The following is a 21,855-nucleotide window of genomic DNA, read 5'->3' as shown; positions in this document are numbered from 1 at the left end:
CCGGCCTGCCGGTTTCCCTGAACCCCTTCATAAATGTTACTTTGCTCACACTCCAACAGCACGTCAAGTATTAAAAACCATTTGTCTCCATTCACTCCTATCAAACACGCTCATGCATACCTGCTGGAAGTCCAAGCCCCTCGCACACAAAACCTCCTTTACCCCCTCTCTCCAACCTTTCCTAGGCCGACCCCTACCCCGCCTTCCTTCCACTACAGACTGATACACTCTTGAAGTCATTCTGTTTCGCTCCATTCTCTCTACATGTCCAAACCACCTCAACAACCCTTCCTCAGCCCTCTGGACAACAGTTTTGGTAATCCCGCACCTCCTCCTAACTTCCAAACTACGAATTCTCTGCATTATATTCACACCACACATTGCCCTCAGACATGACATCTCCACTGCCTCCAGCCTTCTCCTCGCTGCAACATTCATCACCCATGCTTCACACCCATATAAGAGCGTTGGTAAAACTATACTCTCATACATTCCCCTCTTTGCCTCCAAGGACAAAGTTCTTTGTCTCCACAGACTCCTAAGTGCACCACTCACTCTTTTTCCCCTCATCAATTCTATGATTCACCTCATCTTTCATAGACCCATCCGCTGACACGTCCACTCCCAAATATCTGAATACATTCACCTCCTCCATACTCTCTCCCTCCAATCTGATATTCAATCTTTCATCACCTAATCTTTTTGTTATCCTCATAACCTTACTCTTTCCTGTATTCACCTTTAATTTTCTTCTTTTGCACACCCTACCAAATTCATCCACCAATCTCTGCAACTTCTCTTCAGAATCTCCCAAGAGCACAGTGTCATCAGCAAAGAGCAGCTGTGACAACTCCCACTTTGTGTGTGATTCTTTATCTTTTAACTCCACGCCTCTTGTCAAGACCCTCGCATTTACTTCTCTTACAACCCCATCTATAAATATATTAAACAACCACGGTGACATCACACATCCTTGTCTAAGGCCTACTTTTACTGGGAAATAATTTCCCTCTTTCCTACATACTCTAACTTGAGCCTCACTATCCTCGTAAAAACTCTTCACTGCTTTCAGTAACCTACCTCCTACACCATACACTTGCAACATCTGCCACATTGCCCCCCTATCCACCCTGTCATATGCCTTTTCCAAATCCATAAATGCCACAAAGACCTCTTTAGCCTTATCTAAATACTGTTCACTTATATGTTTCACTGTAAACACCTGGTCCACACACCCCCTACCTTTCCTAAAGCCTCCTTGTTCATCTGCTATCCTATTCTCCGTCTTACTCTTAATTCTTTCAATAATAACTCTACCATACACTTTACCAGGTATACTCAGCAGACTTATCCCCCTATAATTTTTGCACTCTCTTTTATCCCCTTTGCCTTTATACAAAGGAACTATGCATGCTCTCTGCCAATCCCTAGGTACCTTACCCTCTTCTATACATTTATTAAATAATTGCACCAACCACTCCAAAACTATATCCCCACCTGCTTTTAACATTTCTATCTTTATCCCATCAATCCCGGCTGCCTTACCCCCTTTCATTTTACCTACTGCCTCACGAACTTCCCCCACACTCACAACTGGCTCTTCCTCACTCCTACAAGATGTTATTCCTCCTTGCCCTATACACGAAATCACAGCTTCCCTATCTTCATCAACATTTAACAATTCCTCAAAATATTCCCTCCATCTTCCCAATACCTCTAACTCTCCATTTAATAACTCTCCTCTCCTATTTTTAACTGACAAATCCATTTGTTCTCTAGGCTTTCTTAACTTGTTAATCTCACTCCAAAACTTTTTCTTATTTTCAACAAAATTTGTTGATAACATCTCACCCACTCTCTCATTTGCTCTCTTTTTACATTGCTTCACCACTCTCTTAACCTCTCTCTTTTTCTCCATATACTCTTCCCTCCTTGCATCACTTCTACTTTGTAAAAACTTCTCATATGCTAACTTTTTCTCCATTACTACTCTCTTTACATCATCATTCCACCAATCGCTCCTCTTCCCTCCCACACCCACTTTCCTGTAACCACAAACTTCTGCTGAACACTCTAACACTACATTTTTAAACCTACCCCATACCTCTTCGACCCCATTGCCTATGCTCTCATTAGCCCATCTATCCTCCAATAGCTGTTTATATCTTACCTTAACTGCCTCCTCTTTTAGTTTATAAACCTTCACCTCTCTCTTCCCTGATGCTTCTATTCTCCTTGTATCCTATCTACCTTTTACTCTCAGTGTAGCTACAACTAGAAAGTGATCTGATATATCTGTGGCCCCTCTATAAACATGTACATCCTGAAGTCTACTCAACAGTCTTTTATCTACCAATACATAATCCAACAAACTACTGTCATTTCGCCCTACATCATATCTTGTATACTTATTTATCCTCTTTTTCTTAAAATATGTATTACCTATAACTAAACCCCCCTCTATACAAAGTTCAATCAAAGGGCTCCCATTATCATTTACACCTGGCACCCCAAACTTACCTACCACACCCTCTCTAAAAGTTTCTCCTACTTTAGCATTCAGGTCCCCTACCACAATTACTCTCTCACTCGGTTCAAAGGCTCCTATACATTCACTTAACATCTCCCAAAATCTCTCTCTCTCCTCTGCATTCCTCTCTTCTCCAGGTGCATACACGCTTATTATGACCCACTTCTCGCATCCAACCTTTACTTTAATCCACATAATTCTTGAATTTACACATTCATATTCTCTTTTCTCCTTCCATAACTGATCATTTAACATTACTGCTACCCCTTCCTTTGCTCTAACTCTCTCAGATACTCCAGATTTAATCCCATTTATTTCCCCCCACTGAAACTCTCCTACCCCCTTCAGCTTTGTTTCGCTTAGGGCCAAGACATCCAACTTCTTTTCATTCATAACATCAGCATTCATCTGTTTCTTGTCATCTGCACTACATCCACGCACATTTAAGCATCCCAGTTTTATAAAGTTTTTCTTCTTCTCTTTTTTAGTAAGTGTCTACAGGAGAAGGGGTTACTAGCCCATTGCTCCCGGCATTTTAGTCGCCTCATACGACACGCATGGCTTACGGAGGAAAGATTCTTTTCCACTTCCCCATGGACAATAGAAGAAATAAAGAAGAACAAGAACTATTTAGAAAAAGGAGAAAAACCTAGATGTATGTATATATATATGCATGTGCGTGTCTGTGAAGTGTGACCAAAGTGTTAGTAGGAGTAGCAAGATATCCCTGTTATCTACATATCTTCATTTTAATGTATGTTTAATTAGTATTTATTATTGAAGTACTGAATACCTTCAATAGAGAACAAACTAGCAGTCTTATTCCCATGTACTACGCATATATATATCTCTTTGTCTATTATAAGTTAGTTCTAAGGCTGCTCAAAATGCCTTGCATAACAAGGGGCTTTCTGAAAAGTACTTTATACATGAAAATGAAAATGTTTATATCCTTGCAAAAATTACAATGTGTGGTTTACATATTATAAAATATTAATTACATAGGTCACTAGCATGCCTAGGCATTTCAGACAGCCTAATACTAATTCTTACTCTATATTGACACTGGTTATGGAGCAGTACATTTTAATATACCTTATTGCATACTGATATATAAAAATTAGGTAACTGAAGTGATTAATTAGATTTATAATAGTGAGGTAGTACAAAACATATAACAATAATATAATTAGTAAATTTAGTAACGAGAATGGTATTGTCTTGGCATGATACACAGTTTCTATTAAAGCTCCAATATTGGGAGAGTATCTTAGCCAAACTTAGGAATAACTTAAGATTTATTAAGAAATAGCTATAGTATTAGGAATTTTATGTTTACAGTCATAAACCATATCCCGGCCGGGGTATGGTTTGTTTGCAATCGTGTCATTACGATTTCGTGAGTCATGTTTACAGTCATTAGGTAAGTATTTATTTTTATTATCACACTGGCCGATTCCCACCAAGGCAGGGTGGCCCGAAAAAGAAAAACTTTCACCATCATTCACTCCATCACTGTCTTGCCAGAAGGGTGCTTTACACTACAGTTTTTAAACTGCAACATTAAATGTAAATTAGGGGGAATTACAGATAACAAGAGTAAGTCTATGTAAAGTAAAAGGACACAAGTGCAACTAATGTGACATTTTATTGTGGCAACGTTTCGCTCTCCAGGAGCTTTATCAAGCCATTACAAACAATACATGGACACAGAGGGTATATAAAGGCTCAGAGTGAGGTGCAATACTCACTAGTATTGCACCTCATGGTACCTCACTAGTATTGTACCTCACTCTGAGCCTTTATATACCCTCTGTGTCCATGTATTGTTTGTAATGGCTTGATAAAGCTCCTGGAGAGCGAAACGTTGCCACAATAAAATGTCACATTAGTTGCACTTGTGTCCTTTTACTTTACATATTGTCGGTAATTCTACCAACTTTATTACAAGAGTAAGTCTAGTTTGTTTTGGATGTGTTGTAAAGTAAAAGTAATTCTACCAACATATATACTATATAATTTGGATGTGTTCATGATACAAAAAAGAGAATACGTGGTTTTCACATAGCTGATGATGGGGTGTGTTAGGGCAATAAAGTGTTTTTTAACAGTAGTTTTGAAAATGCTGGCTAAGTCTGCAGTTCTAGAGTTCTCAGGTAGGGAGTTCCAGATTTTAGGCCCTTTCATGTACACCAAAATTTTGTAGAGATTTAGCCGGACAAGAGGAATGTCAGAGATTTTTGTGTCTGGTATTGTGTCTATGGGTCCTGTTGCAACTATCAAGTGTGTTTTAGATCAGGGTTAATATTACAATTTATGGTTCTGTAAATGTAGGTTGTACAGTACAGCCTCTCCTCACTTAACGATGGAATTCCGGTCCTAAGACCACGTATTAAACGAATTCGTCACTAAGTGAGGAGCATACTATAATGGTAGTGAGTTTGTATCAACCATGTTTGATATTGTTTTAATGTCACCTTTGCACCATTTATAACATTTCTGGAATATTTTTTAAATGTTCACACAGTAGTGTACTGTATACTGAAATAAACAGAATAGAGGAAATCAGCTCTAATATACATTATTTAGGTATGAATACTGGTTAGAGCCCATCGTAAGTCCGAAGCATTGGTAAAGGAGTACATCACAAAGTAAGGAGATGCTGGAGTACGTGTGAATGTTTTGTACATTGAGTAAGTTTAGGTCTTTGAAGAGTGGGGGGGGTGTGATGACTAGCACTGGATTGGGTGATAATTCTTACTGCAGCTTGTTTTGGGGCTATTATTGGCTTTAGGTGGGTTGCTTCTGTTGATCCCCAGGCACAAATAGCATAGGTGAGGTAGAGATGTCAATTACCCTAATTATATACTGTACAGTACTCCACTCTATAAAAAATAAAGTTGTCTGTTTTTGTTTATCTGAACTCATAAAATTAAAAAAATTTAATTCCTAGTCTCAAAATGTGACAGATTTGCAAGTAAATGTTACTGGGGTAAATGGAACGAAGCTAACCGCATAAAAGGTCCAGGGAAAAATCAGGTAAGAAGTGAATTATGGGTCATGACGATCCTTCCACAGCCCAGCTGAAACCTAATGTAATGAACTGGTACTCATTTTTAACCGGGTTGTTACTAGTGAGATAAGGATTTGACATTGGACCCCTTAGATCCTTATTTTTAACTCATTCACTGTCCAGATCCCCAATCTGAAACTTGCCCACCCTGTCCAAGAATTTTCAAAACAAAATTATATGCATTTTTTTCTTATGAAATGGTAGAGAATCTTTTTCTGAAGATAAAACAAAAAAGTACAAAATTTTGTGGAAAATTGAAGAAATTAAACTTTCACGAATTCTGCTGTGTCAGCGATAATTATACATTCATACTTATACTATGAGTCCTATTTTAGGCCAATTACACTGTTCCAGTCAACAAAATCCTTAGCTATTTCACTAGTGTCTTCCATTTTATCAACTGAGCACAAAAATTTGCCCAATCAACTATTTCAAGTACCCAAAATTGATCAGAAATTGGTAATTTGGCCAATTTCACACAAATTTCAAAACAAGGTCCAGAATAAACAATGTAGGCTTTCTTGGCACTAAAATAACATTTCCTCTGTTCATTAGTTTCACAAAAAAATAGATTTACTGTTATGTAATATTATAATAATTGTATAAACAATATCAGTGTATTCATGAACATATATTAGACCCACCAGCTGGACATGTGTTGGATGCGTGACATGATTCATTTACTCTTGGACATCGGCAAAAATCAAACATTTCTGCTACTTTGAGCTCAATTTCAAGCTATTTTCAGTCAAAAACAAACCAAAATCATCCTCTATTTCTGTAATATATTTTCCATTTTATCACATGTGACCAAGAAACCGAGAACACAACAATAAAAACCACATGAAAATGCACTGCAAAGTCGGTGTTTTAAACCAAAAACACAATTGCAGTTTTTCTCATTATGCACTGCATGCTGCAGGATTCTTTTCATATGGTGCATACTTACCACAGAATATTTCTCCCATATCTAAGGCCAAATTTGCCACTCACAGTGACCTCAATGCTGTAGTACTACAACACAGTCAGCAAAAGGGTTAATCCTACAGGTACTGTATTCCAAAATACAAGTTCTTCATTTAAATTATTGTGAGATCTGGAGTTACGAAATATGATCCAAATAGGTTGGGGTATGTTTATAATGCCAGAGTCAAAGAAAATCAGATAAAAATAGATTTAGGAACCACAAGAATCCTTCCATAGCCTAGCTGGGAGCCCTTAGAACCTTAGTTCAAATCCTACTAGTGTTCTAAAATTAAAAATCTAGTTTCATGCTATTTTAAGGTAAAGTTTTCCATCGTGTTGGTCTCAAGTACACGTATATGCTAAAGGATGAAGTGCTATTAAAAATTAAGAGGTAAAAAAAATGGTCCATCCACTTTATGCAGTAAATATGCTGCAAATCATGAGTTCTACTTGACCAGAGCATATACATTAATATTATTTACCCTGATTATTCCAAGTCTATTGAGAATATTGCTAATGAAACAGTGAATAATTATTTTTGTAACCGGTTATTTTTGTATAGCCGGACTTGAGTCCTGGAAATGGGAAGTACAATGCCTGCACTCTAAAGGAGGGGTTTGGGATATTAGCAGTTTGGAGGGATATGTTGTGCATCTTTATACGTATATGCTTCTAAACTGTTGTGTTCCGAGCACCTCTGCAAAAACAATGATTGTGTGAGTGAGGTGAAAGTGTTGACTGATGATGAAAGTATTTTCTTTTTGGGGATTTTCTTTCTTTTTGGGTCACCCTGCCTCGGTGGGAGACGGCCGACTTGTTAAAAAAAAAGATCAGTATTACTATTAACACATGTGAATAATCCAAGAGCAGCTGTTAAAGAAATATAAAGCACACCACACAGTATTACAAATCCCATATCCAAAAAGGTATTGCAATTTAACAGCTCAGCTGTCCAAGATATACTACGATTACGTCATAGCTATCAGGGTTCATGATGTACTAGTACACTTAATTCACAGTGCCCTGAAATTTGCCACAAACCATAAATTGGGAGAACTGGTCTGTGAGATAGATAGGCATGTGAAGTATAAAAAAAAAAAAAAAAATCTGACGCATAACAATTTCAGTGCGATTTTTTGTTTTATTGACTTTTTGGTACTAACAGATGAAATGCAAGATGTACTAGGAAAAAGGGAGAAAATTTTGGCCAGCCTAAGATAAAAGAGGCCTGAAATAGGCATCATAATGGCAGAAATGGCAAATTTTGAGTGACTTTCCTGGGAAGGGTAAGGAGCCCCTTTCCCACTCTGGTCTCTCTGAATTTGTAATAAGTCTGCTTCACTTATTGGGACTGCCTAAACTCTTACCAAGCTTTTTTTGGTTATGGTTTATCAGCTGAGAAATATAAAAAAAAAAAAAAAAAGAAACAAGTTAGGTCCATGAAAGACAAGGTGAACCACAAAATAGATGAAACGGGGCAGGAGAAGAGGAAGGAAGGTGGTATGCTGAGACATGTGGAAAAAAGAAAAGTTTATCTACAGAGGGAAAAAAAAAAAAGATGGAAATATAAACACAAATGCAGTATAATGAGATCCTTTATTGACTACGTTTTGCCCACACAGTGGGCTTTTTCAAGTTCTGTTTGTGACTTGAAAAAGCCCACTGTGTGGGCGAAACGTAGTCAATAAAGGATCTCATTATACTGCATTTGTGTTTATATTTCCATTGTGTCGGTATTTTATACCATTTTTTTCCAAAAAAAAAAAGATATTGTGTCAGTACAGGTATAGTGGTACTAACACTATACATGTGTAAGGCACAGTCTTTAAATGTTCCAGTGAGGAGGAGGCTGGAAACAGTGAAGATGTCATGTTAGATAAAAATGTGTGATGTAAATATTGTGCAGAAAATTAGGAGCACAAAAATTAAAAGATGATGTGAGATTACAAAAAAATCATACAGTAATTCAAAGAGTGGAAGAGGGATTTTCGAGATGGTTTGGCCATTTAGAAAGGTTGGAGCAGAATGGAATGGTAAATTGGGTACTGAAATCTGGGGTTCAGAATACGAGGCATAGGAGGTCATCCAGGGAAGGACTGGAGGGAGGGGTGAAACGATCTAGGTGTAATGTTAACCCTTTCAGGGTCCACAGGTCCTCTCAGAGACTTGTTCTCAGGGTCCCCCAAATTTCAAAAAAAAAAAAAATTATTTTTTCTTATGAAAAGATAGAGAATCTTTTCCCGGTCATAATGATACCAAAAGTATGAAATTTGATGGAAAACTTACAGAATTATGCTCTCACAAAGTTAGCGGTCTCAACGATGTTTACGCATCGGCGATTTTGCCCAATTTGAGCCCTATTTTCGGCCAATTCCAGTGTACTAGTCAACAAAAATCATAACTATTTCGCTAGAACTCCATTTTTTCTATCAAATGAGTACAAGAAACCACCTATTTACTGATTTCAACTATCCAATACAGTGGTCAGAATTTAGCAATTTTGCCAATTTCACACAAATTTCAAAAGATGCCAATTTCCAAATAGGGTCCAGAATAAACAAGACAGACATTCCTGGCACTAAAATAACATTTCCTCTGTTCATTAGTCACGTCCCCACACCCCTCTTACATTTTTTTGCTTTCCATTTTGAATTTTTATTCTCACAAAAAATAGAAGATTTCCTGTTATGCAGACTACTGCATTAGTGTAGAAATGGTATAAATAATATTGGCGCACTTGTGAAAGAATATTAGACTCACCAGTTGACGTGTATTGGATGCTTAGCATGATTTGTTTACTTTTGAACTTTGGTAAAAACTGAACATTTCTGCTACATTGAGCTCAAGTTCAAGGTACTTTTCATTGTAAAACCAGTAAAAATCATCTCAATTTCTGTAATATGTCTTCCATTCTATAATATGAGACCAGGAAAACTAGAATACAACAATAAACACCATATGAAAATACAGTGCAAAGTCGCTGGTTTAATCCAAAAACAGTCAGTTTTTTTTTCTCATTACGCACTGTGTGCTGCAGGATTTTTTTTATACTGCGCACACTGACCACAGACTCATTCTTTCATATGCAGGCCTACCAGCTTTCTCTCACTAGATTTGAAGGCGCTAGAATTTATGAGTACTAGTACGTCAAGGACCCTGGCACGTAAGCCGTACTAGTACGGCCGAAACCCTGAAAGGGTTAAAGGTTAGAACAAAAAGCAGGCACTTGTGAGTGTGTTAGATTGGAGTGGAGACGGGTGGCTTTTTAGGATTTGACATGTTATTAATGTGTGTACAAGGTAATATTTATGGAAGGATTCATGGAAAAATGATTAGCCATAGATTCAAAGCAGTGTTTGTGCTTTGAAAGCATGGTGATATTGCTGTTTGAAGACTCACATGAATTGTGATGTCTGACTCTTCTGGTAAGACGGCTATTGTATAAGTGATGGTGAATGTTTTCTTGTTTGGATCATCCTACCTTGGTAAGAAATAGCTGATAGGATAAATAAATAAATAAAAAATATAGTGTTGTTTACAGTACACATACAGCATATATGCAATGTGATAAGGCATAAAAAAGAGTAATACAGTATATCACATTTGATATTATGCAAAGAATTCAGGGGCTGTAGAAATTGTGTGTGTGTGTGTGTGTGTGTGGGGGGGAGTTACCAAAGATATAATTCAGTGGACTGAGGAGGGGCTGCTGAGGCTTTTGGAGAGGGGATGGAGGGTACACATATGTGTATGTGTGGGGGAAAAGGGGGATGGGGGGGGGGAAGAAGTGTGAGGGGTCATTCCAAGAAGGGTTAGCGGGAAGGGGTAGAGCAAAGGTGGTTATAAGTGCTAAGGGTCTGATCACCTACCAGACTTGAGTGTTAAATCTAAGTGGAGAAGAGTGGGTTTTAAGGCTTGATGTTATGTTGGGTGGGTGACCAAGCAACATTTATGAAGGGACTCAGGGATAAAACAGTAAGCTGGACTGGAATCCTGGAGGTAGGAGATACAGTGCATACACTTTAAAGAGGGGATATCATAGTTCAATGGGTCATTTAAATTTTAATCCATGCATAGTTCTATATAAATGAAAGTGAATGTTTTCCATTTTTTTTCTGGTTCACATATCTAGTTGGAGATAGCTGGTGTTAAAAATAAAAAAACAAAAATGGTGCAGACAAAACCTACAAAAATATTTAAGAAATAACCTTTGAAGTTTCCTGGTAATTTACATTTAATTAAAATAATAAAGTATTCCAGATAATACAAGTTTCTGATGACATAAGAAAGTTCCCAACAGTTTCCAATGCAAATTATTAATTCATAAAAAGAATAGCAATACACTTTTAGCCTTAAACATTAAAAACCCACCTTTTGGAAACTTCTGCTGCAAAGTCAAGAGAAAAATTTAAGATGTAAAAATATTTAACATCAATTTATACATAAGGAAGAGACATTAAAATGCAGTTGAAGTTTGTACAGTGCTAATAAAATACACGTGAAGAAAGAGTGGCAATTTTAGGAATGAAGACTACTAAAAAACAATGGAAGGTGTAGAGAGCTAGATATAATTATTCTTGCACATAAAGCGAGATATAGGGGCATGTCTTCTTACATTCACTGCTTCACTTTTACTTAACAGTAAATATCATATGTACCAAAGTGTTAGTCAATTGATGAGACACAGGCTATGCTATAACAGTCGTTAACCTGTAAGATGAGCCCTGCATACAAGTGGCTATTTTACATCATTCCTACAAAAAGTATCATTACAAAAAGGTCACAGATAATAATTCCCAAACAGTCTTACACTGCCACAGACTCAGTCGCAGATATTTGATCTTCAGTTTATTACAGGTACAATAGTGAATCTGCTAAATTGCCTAATAATACTAAATACTAATTACTGTACAATGAATATTACTTTGCTGAGTCACGTCCATACAATGAAATTTGTAAGCTATAACTTACTACACATTAGACACTGTCATTTTTCTATAAAAAATAATCACTAATATTAACATTTACAAATAAAATTATATCACTGACTTTCATTTTACAGTAATGAACTAAGGATGATATTAAAATAATTTAATTTAAAATAAAATAAAATAAAATTAATTTTTTTTATTATCACACTGGCCTATTCCCACCAAGGCAGGGTGGCCCGAAAAAGAAAAACTTTCACCATCATTCACTCCATCACTGTCTTGCCAGAAGGGTGCTTTACACTTCAGTTTTTAAACTGCAACATTAACACCCCTCCTTCAGAGTGCAGGCACTGTACTTCCCATCTCCAGGACTCAAGTCCGGCCTGCCGGTTTCCCTGAACCCCTTCATAAATGTTACTTTGCTCACACTCCAACAGCACGTCAAGTATTAAAAACCATTTGTCTCCATTCACTCCTATCAAACACGCTCACGCATGCCTGTTGGAAGTCCAAGCCCCTCGCACACAAAACCTCCTTTACCCCCTCTCTCCAACCTTTCCTAGGCTGACCCCTACCCTGCCTTCCTTCCACTACAGACTGATACACTCTTGAAGTCATTCTGTTTCGCTCCATTCTCTCTACATGTCCGAACCACCTCAACAACCCTTCCTCAGCCCTCTGGACAACAGTTTTGGTAATCCCGCACCTCCTCCTAACTTCCAAACTACGAATTCTCTGCATTATATTCACACCACACATTGCCCTCAGACATGACATCTCCACTGCCTCCAGCCTTCTCCTCGCTGCAACATTCATCACCCATGCCTCACACCCATATAAGAGCGTTGGTAAAACTATACTCTCATACATTCCCCTCTTTGCCTCCAAGGACAAAGTTCTTTGTCTCCACAGACTCCTAAGTGCACCACTCACTCTTTTCCCCTCATCAATTCTATGATTCACCTCATCTTTCATAGACCCATCCACTGACACGTCCACTCCCAAATATCTGAATACATTCACCTCCTCCATACTCTCTCCCTCCAATCTGATATTCAATCTTTCATCACCTTATCTTTTTGTTATCCTCATAACCTTACTCTTTCCTGTATTCACCTTTAATTTTCTTCTTTTGCACACCCTACCAAATTCATCCACCAATCTCTGCAACTTCTCTTCAGAATCTCCCAAGAGCACAGTGTCATCAGCAAAGAGCAGCTGTGACAACTCCCACTTTGTGTGTGATTCTTTATCTTTTAACTCCACGCCTCTTGCCAAGACCCTCGCATTTACTTCTCTTACAACCCCATCTATAAATATATTAAACAACCACGGTGACATCACACATCCTTGTCTAAGGCCTACTTTTACTGGGAAAAAATTTCCGTCTTTCCTACATACTCTAACTTGAGCCTCACTATCCTCGTAAAAACTCTTCACTGCTTTCAGTAACCTACCTCCTACACCATACACTTGCAACATCTGCCACATTGCCCCCCTATCCACCCTGTCATACGCCTTCTCCAAATCCATAAATGCCACAAAGACCTCTTTAGCCTTATCTAAATACTGTTCACTTATATGTTTCACTGTAAACACCTGGTCCACACACCCCCTACCTTTCCTAAAGCCTCCTTGTTCATCTGCTATCCTATTCTCAGTCTTACTCTTAATTCTTTCAATAATAACTCTACCATACACTTTACCAGGTATACTCAGCAGACTTATCCCCCTATAATTTTTGCACTCTCTTTTATCCCCTTTGCCTTTATACAAAGGAACTCTGCATGCTCTCTGCTAATCCCTAGGTACCTTACCCTCTTCCATACATTTATTAAATAATTGCACCAACCACTCCAAAACTATATCCCCACCTGCTTTTAACATTTCTATCTTTATCCCATCAATCCCGGCTGCCTTACCCCCTTTCATTTTACCTACTGCCTCACGAACTTCCCCCACACTCACAACTGGCTCTTCCTCACTCCTACAAGATGTTATTCCTCCTTGTCCTATACACGAAATCACAGCTTCCCTATCTTCATCAACATTTAACAATTCCTCAAAATATTCCCTCCATCTTCCCAATACCTCTAACTCTCCATTTAATAACTCTCCTCTCCTATTTTTAACTGACAAATCCATTTGTTCTCTAGACTTTCTTAACTTGTTAATCTCACTCCAAAACTTTTTCTTATTTTCAACAAAATTTGTTGATAACATCTCACCCACTCTCTCATTTGCTCTCTTTTTACATTGCTTCACCACTCTCTTAACCTCTCTCTTTTTCTCCATATACTCTTCCCTCCTTCCATCACTTCTACTTTGTAAAAACTCTCATATGCTAACTTTTTCTCCCTTACTACTCTCTTTACATAATCATTCCACCAATCGCTCCTCTTCCCTCCTGCACCCACTTTCCTGTAACCACAAACTTCTGCTGAACACTCTAACACTACATTTTTAAACCTACCCCATACCTCTTCGACCCCATTGCCTATGCTCTCATTAGCCCATCTATCCTCCAATAGCTGTTTATATCTTACCCTAACTGCCTCCTCTTTTAGTTTATAAACCTTCACCTCTCTCTTCCCTGATGCTTCTATTCTCCTTGTATCCCATCTACCTTTTACTGTCAGTGTAGCTACAACTAGAAAGTGATCTGATATATCTGTGGCCCCTCTATAAACATGTACATCCTGAAGTCTACTCAACAGTCTTTTATATACCAATACATAATCCAACAAACTACTGTCATTTTGTCCTACATCATATCTTGTATACTTATTTATCCTCTTTTTCTTAAAATATGTATTACCTATAACTAAACCCCTTTCTATACAAAGTTCAATCAAAGGGCTCCCATTATCATTTACACCTGGCACCCCAAACTTACCTACCACACCCTCTCTAAAAGTTTCTCCTACTTTAGCATTCAGGTCCCCTACCACAATTACTCTCTCACTTGGTTCAAAGGCTCCTATACATTCACTTAACATCTCCCAAAATCTCTCTCTCTCCTCTGCATTCCTCTCTTCTCCAGGTGCATACACGCTTATTATGACCCACTTCTCGCATCCAGGACTCAAGTCCGACTATAAAAAAATAACCGGTTTCCCTGAATCCCTTCACTAAATATTACCCTGCTCACACTCCAACAGATCGTCAGGTCCCAAGTATCATTCGTCTCCATTCACTCCTATCTAACATGCTCATGCACGCTTGCTGGAAGTCCAAGCCCCTCGCCCACAAAACCTCCTTTACCCCCTCTTTCCAACCCTTTCGAGGACGACCCCTACCCCTCTTTCCTTCCCCTATAGATTTACATGCTTTCCATGTCATTCTACTTTGATCCATTCTCTCTAAATGACCAAACCACCTCAACAACCCCTCTTCTGCCCTCTGACTAATGCTTTTATTAACTCCACACCTTCTCCTAATTTCCACACTCCGAATTTTCTGCATAATATTTACACCACACATTGCCCTTAGACAGGACATCTCCACTGCCTCCAACCGTCTCCTCGCTGCTGCATTTACCACCCAAGCTTCACATCCATAGAGTGTTGGTACTACTATACTTTCATACATTCCCTTCTTTGCCTCCATAGATAATGTTTTTTGACTCCACATATACCTCAACGCACCACTCACCTTTTTTCCCTCATCAATTCTATGATTAACCTCATCCTTCATAAATCCATCCGCCGACACATCAACTCCCAAGTATCTGAAAACATTCACTTCTTCCATACTCCTCCTCCCCAATTTGATATCCAATTTTTCTTTATCTAAATCATTTGATACCTTCATCACCTTACTGTTTTCTATGTTCACTTTCAACTTTCTACCTTTACACACATTCTCAAACTCATCCACTAACCTTTGCAATTTTTCTTTAGAATCTCCCATAAGCACAGTATCATCAGCAAAAAGTAACTGTGTCAATTCCCATTTTGAATTTGATTCCCCATAATTTAATCCCACCCCTCTCCCGAACACCCTAGCATTTACTTCTTTTACAACCCCATCTATAAATATATTAAACAACCATGGTGACATTACACATCCCTGTCTAAGACCTACTTTTACCAGGAAGTATTCTTCCTCTCTTCTACACACCCTAACCTGAGCCTCACTATCCTCATAAAAGCTCTTTACAGCATTTAGTAACTTACCACCTATTCCATAAACTTGCAACATCTGCCACATTGCTCCTCTATCCACTCTATCATATGCCTTTTCTAAATCCGTAAATGCAATAAAAACTTCCCTACCTTTATCTAAATACTGTTCGCATATATATATTACATTATATGGAAAGAGGGGGTAAAGGAGGTTTTGTGGGCGAGGGGCTTGGACTTCCAGCAAGCGTGCATGAGCGTGTTAGATAGGAGTGAATGGAGACGAATGATACTTGGGACCTGATGATCTGTTGGAGTGTGAGCAGGGTAATATTTAGTGAAGGGATTCAGGGAAACCGGTTATTTTCATATAGTCGGACTTGAGTCCTGGAAATGGGAAGTACAATGCCTGCACTTTAAAGGAGGGGTTTGGGATACTGGCAGTTTGGAGGGATATGTTGTGTATCTTTATACGTATATGCTTCTAAGCTGTTGTATTCTGAGCACCTCTGCAAAAGCAGTGATAATGTGTGAGTGTGGTGAAAGTGTTGAATGATGATGAAAGTATTTTCTTTTTGGGGATTTTCTTTCTTTTTTGGGTCACCCTGCCTCGGTGGGAGACGACCGACTTGTTGAAAAAAAAAAATAAAAAAAAAATATATATATTATATATATATATTATTTTTTCAACAAACCGGCCATATCCCACCAAGGCAGGGTGGCCCAAAAAGAAAAACAAAAGTTTCTCTTCTTAAATTTAGTAATTTATACAAGAGAAGGGGTTACTAGCCCCTTGCCCCCGGCATACTGAAATATATACAGTGGAACCTCAAAAATCGAACGTATCATATATCAAACATTTCGAAAATAGGAGCATTTTTTCGGACAAACTGTGTCCCTATTATCGAACACACCCCTATTTTTGGACCACCGAGTACGGGACATGTCCACAGGCCCGCTCTGTCCTCGTCCCCGCTCAGGTGCCGTGAGCAGTCTAGCTTTGTTTATGCTTGAGTGAACACTAACTGTGCTCTCATTCACACATTTTATGATTATTTCGTTGTGTTTAGTGCTTGTGGGACTGTGAAATAAGCTGCCATGGGCCCAAAGAAACTTGCTAGTGGTACCCCTGTGGTAAAGAAAGTGAGAAAAACCGTAGATGTGAAGAAGGAAATAATAAAGAAGTATGAGAGTGGTGTGAGACTTGTTGAGCTTGCCAGGATGTATAAGAAAAACAAGTCGACCATCGGTTCTATCCTGTCAAAGAAAGAACAAATCAAGGAAGCTGATGTTGCGAAAGGTGTTAATATGCTAACCAAAAAAAGACCACAAATAGTTTATTTATTTATTTATTTATTTATTTATTTATTTATTTAGTAATTTGAGCATACATACAGAGGTACAAAAAAAATACAGGTAAGAGCAGCATGCCAAAGCCACTTATATGCATAGCATTACGGGCTGGCTTAAAATTAACTTAAGATTAACTAAGCAATGATGAAATCAGTGATAAAACATTATTGTAAACAGATAACTATAAAGCACAAATGAGTATTACAAAGACAGGTCATATGGTTGCTTGCATTGCTGTACATTCAGTCGAATGGAGTATTCTGTTAGGTAGTGTATTTAAAAAATAATAAAGTTAGATTGGGTTTTAGGTTTAACATTTATGTGATATAATTGTGAGAAACATTTAAGATATACAATTTATAAGGTTCAGTTATTCAGTATTTATTTGGTTTTGGGTGAGTAAGTGATCTTTGAGAAGAAACTTGAATTTATAAACAGGTAGTGTTTCTTTTATATTTACAGGTAATGAATTCCAGATTTTAGGGCCTTTTATGTGCATTGAGTTTTTGCATAGCGTGAAATGGACACGAGGAACATCAAAGAGTGATCTGTGCCTTGTGTTATGGTCATGGTTGAAGAGGTTGAGAAGTTGTTGCTGGTGTGGATCAAGGATAAAGAGATTGCAGGTGATAGTGTTTCAGAGATGATTATTTGCGAAAAGGCAAGGAAGTTGCATGCTGATCTGGTACAGAAAACTCCTGGAACCAGTGCTGATAGTGAATTTAAGGTCAGCAGAGGCTGGTTTGACAGATTTAAGAAGCGTAGTGGCATACACAATGTTGTAAGACATGGTAAGGCAGCCAGTTCAGACAAACGGGAGGCTGAGAAGTTTGTACAGGAGTTTAAGGGGTACACAGACAGTGAAGAATTCAAACCTGAACAAGTGTTTAATTGTGATGAAACAGGCTTGTTTTGGAAGAAAATGCCAAAAAGGACCTTCATCACACAGGAGGAAAAGGCACTGCCAGGACACAAGCCTATGAAAGACAGGCTTACTCTTTTGTTCTGTGCTAATGCTAGTGGTGATTTTAAAGTGAAGCCTTTACTTGTGTATCATTCAGAAAATCCCAGTGTGTTTAAGAAAAACAATGTCTTTAAGAACAAGTTATGTGTCTTGTGGAAAGCTAATCATAAGGCATGGGTCACAAGACAAATTTTCAAAGAGTGGGTCTATGAAGTGTTTGGCCCCAGAGTGAAAAAATACCTCCAGGAAAAGAAACTGCCATTCAAGTGCCTCCTGTTAATGGACAATGCTCCTGCTCATCCTCCAAATTTATTAGACCTCTTGTCTAAGGACTTCAATTTTATAATAGTGAAGTTCTTGCCTCCTAACACCACTCCTCTCCTCCAGCCCATGGACCAGCAGGTCATTTCTAACTTCAAAAAACTCTACACAAAAGCAGTGTTTGAAAAGTGCTTTGAAGTGACAACAGACACTAAGTTGACCCTAAGAGAGTTCTGGAGGAATCACTTCAACATCTACAGCTCCATAAGCCTTATAGGTAAGGCTTGGGAGGGAGTGACTTCCAGGACTTTGAACTATGCTTGGAGACAACTGTGGCCAGATTGTGTCCAAAAGAGGGATTTTGAAGGGTTTGAGGCTGACCCTGACCCTGACCCAGCTCACCTTCTGCCTGTTGTGGACTCGATTGTGGCATTGGGGAACACCCTGGGGTTGGAGGTGAGTGGTGAGGATGTGGAAGAGTTGGTGGAGGACCACAGGGAAGAGCTAACCACTGAAGAGCTGCAAGAGCTTCATCTGTAGCAGTATCAGATCACAACTGAGGAACTTGCTTCAGAGGAGGAGGAAGAGGGAGTGGATGAGGTGCCTTCTTCAAAGATTAAGGAGATTTGTGCCAAGTGGAATGATGTCCAAATGTTTGTGCAGAAGTACCACCCTGAGCAAGCTGAAACAAGCCATCTTTGCAACAAGTTCAGTGACAAAACCATGTCCCATTTTAGGGAAATGGTAAAGAGGCACCAGAAACAGAGGACTGTGGACAGTTATTTTGTGAGACAGGGGTCCAGTGACTCTCAAGCTGGTCCTAGTGGCATTAAAAGACAGAGAAGGGAAGTAACCCCAGAGAGGGCTTTACCTGAAGTCCTCATGGAGAGGGATTCTCCTTCCAAACACTAACCCCAACTCCCTCTCTCCTCCTCCCTATCTTCCAGATGTCATCACCAATCTTCAATAAAGGTAAGTAAAAATGTTATTTTATATGTATTACTATACATAATTAAAAACTATAGTATTTGTTGTATGTAAAACTGTAATTAATCTCAATAAAATGTATTTTTTTGTGTGAATATTTTTGGGTTTCTGGAACGGATTAATTGTATTTCCATTATTTCTTATGGGAAATATTGCTTCGAATTTCAGACTTTTGAAATTTAGAACTAGCTCCTGGAACGGATTAAGTTCGATTTTTGAGGTTCCACTGTACTTTATTATTTATATTAGTAACAAAGCTGTCATTTTCAGACCTGTCACTACTGATGCAATATTTAGTAAATCTGAAAATTTTATATGGCACAAATAATATAGCTTATAATAGAGTAGACTCAACATTTTATTATTATTTTATTATCACACTGGCCGATTCCCACCAAGGCAGGGTGGCCCGAAAAAGAAAAACTTTCACCATCATTCACTCCATCACTGTCTTGCCAGAAGGGTGCTTTACACTACAGTTTTTAAACTGCAACATTAACACCCCTCCTTCAAGTTTAAAAAAGACATTAAGTAATGTTTATTAAATAGTTAGAATTAAAATTTGGTTAATTTGCCAAATTCCTATTAAGTTTACCCTAGTCAGCATACAGTAGAATACGTACTGTAAAAGGTGCCAAATACAGATATTTATTAATGGGTTCTACACCTAGGATGTGCCCTACAACATTACTGCATTATCCTTAAATAAATGTTATGCTTTAAGGTTAAATATGTAAAACACACAGATTAAAACAAAAATAATATTTGATATAGTAGAATGCCAAAAGTTATAAACTATAATGAACTTGAAGAATTAACAAAATGCCACATCATACCTGTAAGAGAAGGCCCACTGCATTAGTCACACTCATCGATACATCCATCAACAGTATACTGTATGTAAGCCATGTGCTGTAAGCAATTACAGTAAATAATATTAGCCAATACAGTAACTCTACATCTCATCAATGCACTAATTTAAGTACTGTATCAATCACTTCTATATTAATAAAGGGCATGCAAATATGAATTAAAGAACACTACTGCAATGTTAAGTATTATTTATTGAGAAGTGCTAAGAATCATACAGTGCCTAGGGAATGGGAGACATCCAGATTAGATCTGAGGAAGGGGAGGACAAGTCCAATCCCTTGGATCAAGAAACCCTCACCAGCAACAAAGAACCTTCCATGCGAGACAGCTATATTATGAAATCATTTCACACAACAGGAGTTTTATTAAACACAGTTATATAAATCTTCTTTCTTTCAATGCACCAGCTGTATCCCACTGAAGCAGGTGGCCCCAAAATAAAAATGAAAGTTTCTCTTTATAAATTTAATAATGCATACAGAAGGGGTTACTAGCCCCTTACTCCTGGCATTTTAGTAGCCTCTTACCACACGTATGGCTTACGGAGGAAGAATTCTGTTCCATTTTTCCATGGAGAAGTTATATAAATATTGTATATCAATATTTATTCACATGTATGTCTGGTGAATTAATTTATGTTAAGATATGTTAATTTCTTTTTTTTTCTACTATTTACCCTCATTCTTTAGGCAATCTACAGAACCTTACCCCAACATTGCAATTATTGTCCATGCATTCGAATTCATCTGCAGTTAGTACTATAAATACTTTAATTATGCACCCTATACCCATCCTGTAGGCTTTTAGTCAAGTTCAGACACACACACTGGATTACTGATCTAGGATTCAACACTGTTAGCTATGCGAGTTACATCAGTAAGGAATTATTGCAGAATACTGTAATAGACTCAGAAGCAAGGAGTTTGTTACAAAACTAGTGAATTAAAGTACAGTGGTACCTCAAGTTTCGAACAGCTCCCAACTCGAACAATTATGTAAGAGTATTTTTGTAAGTGCTTTTGTAAGTGAATTTTTGGGGGTCTGAAATGGACTAATCTAATTTACATTATTCATTATGGGAACAAATTCGTTCGGTATCAGCACTCGAACAGCCTTCTGGAATGAATTAAGCTTGTAACTCGAGATACCACTGTACAATAAAATATTTCATTGTTACACACTTGTTTAAGGGACTGAATGAAGTTGAAAAATAAGTTGAACAATTCCACATGCTGGTTTAGTAATGTAGTTTCAAGCAAAGAAAGCACTTGCTACTTTAGTATTATTCTTTGCTACAGATTCTGATCAATTCATACAAAGCATGCTCAAGGAAACATTACCAAATTATTATTACTATTATTATTATTATTATTATTATTATCATCATCATCATCATGTCACAAAATTGTTAAACCAATAGGGGTGACTGTCAAAATGACATTTACTCACGTTGTGGAAAATACTCCTCCAACAAAGGGAAATCCTGAAATATTTCCTGTCGACCCTTGCTTGATGATCTTGCGACAGATGTCAATCCCACTTAAAAACTGGATAATTGTAACAGTAGTTGCAACTATTGCTATCATATCTTTGTAGTCTTCTAATGCCATGGTCAATGCCTGTTGTAATAAATAATTAAAAATTATCAAATAAATATAAAAATCAGTACTGTATGATATACTACATACATTAGAATGTACAATTTAGAGGAATTATGAAGTGTCTACTTTTAAACATGCCACAACATAAAAACAAAATATTTTGACAGAAATAATGCAAGTACATACTGTACT

General features: G+C 37.8%; 1 protein-coding gene across 4 annotated transcripts in view; it reads right to left on the bottom strand.

Annotated features, from left to right (window-relative positions):
• LOC128688392 (sugar transporter SWEET1) overlaps nt 1-21,855 on the bottom strand; it is a 36,337-nt gene that overhangs the window by 12,674 nt on the left and 1,808 nt on the right. For all 4 annotated transcript variants that reach the window (XM_053776241.2, XM_053776240.2, XM_053776243.2 and 1 more), the window contains exons 2-3: nt 21,512-21,681; nt 20,026-20,101 (exon numbers count right to left, since the gene is read on the bottom strand). In XM_053776241.2, coding sequence (XP_053632216.1) covers nt 20,026-20,101; nt 21,512-21,672 — 237 coding nt within the window. In that variant the 5' untranslated portion in view covers nt 21,673-21,681. The remainder of the gene's footprint in view (nt 1-20,025; nt 20,102-21,511; nt 21,682-21,855) is intronic.

The sequence above is a fragment of the Cherax quadricarinatus genome, chromosome 19 (assembly GCF_038502225.1).
Source record: "Cherax quadricarinatus isolate ZL_2023a chromosome 19, ASM3850222v1, whole genome shotgun sequence".
In the NCBI taxonomy this organism is placed as follows: domain Eukaryota; kingdom Metazoa; phylum Arthropoda; class Malacostraca; order Decapoda; family Parastacidae; genus Cherax; species Cherax quadricarinatus.
The sequence above is the reverse complement of the archived record's forward strand: the minus strand, read 5'-3'. Positions and strand labels throughout refer to the sequence as shown.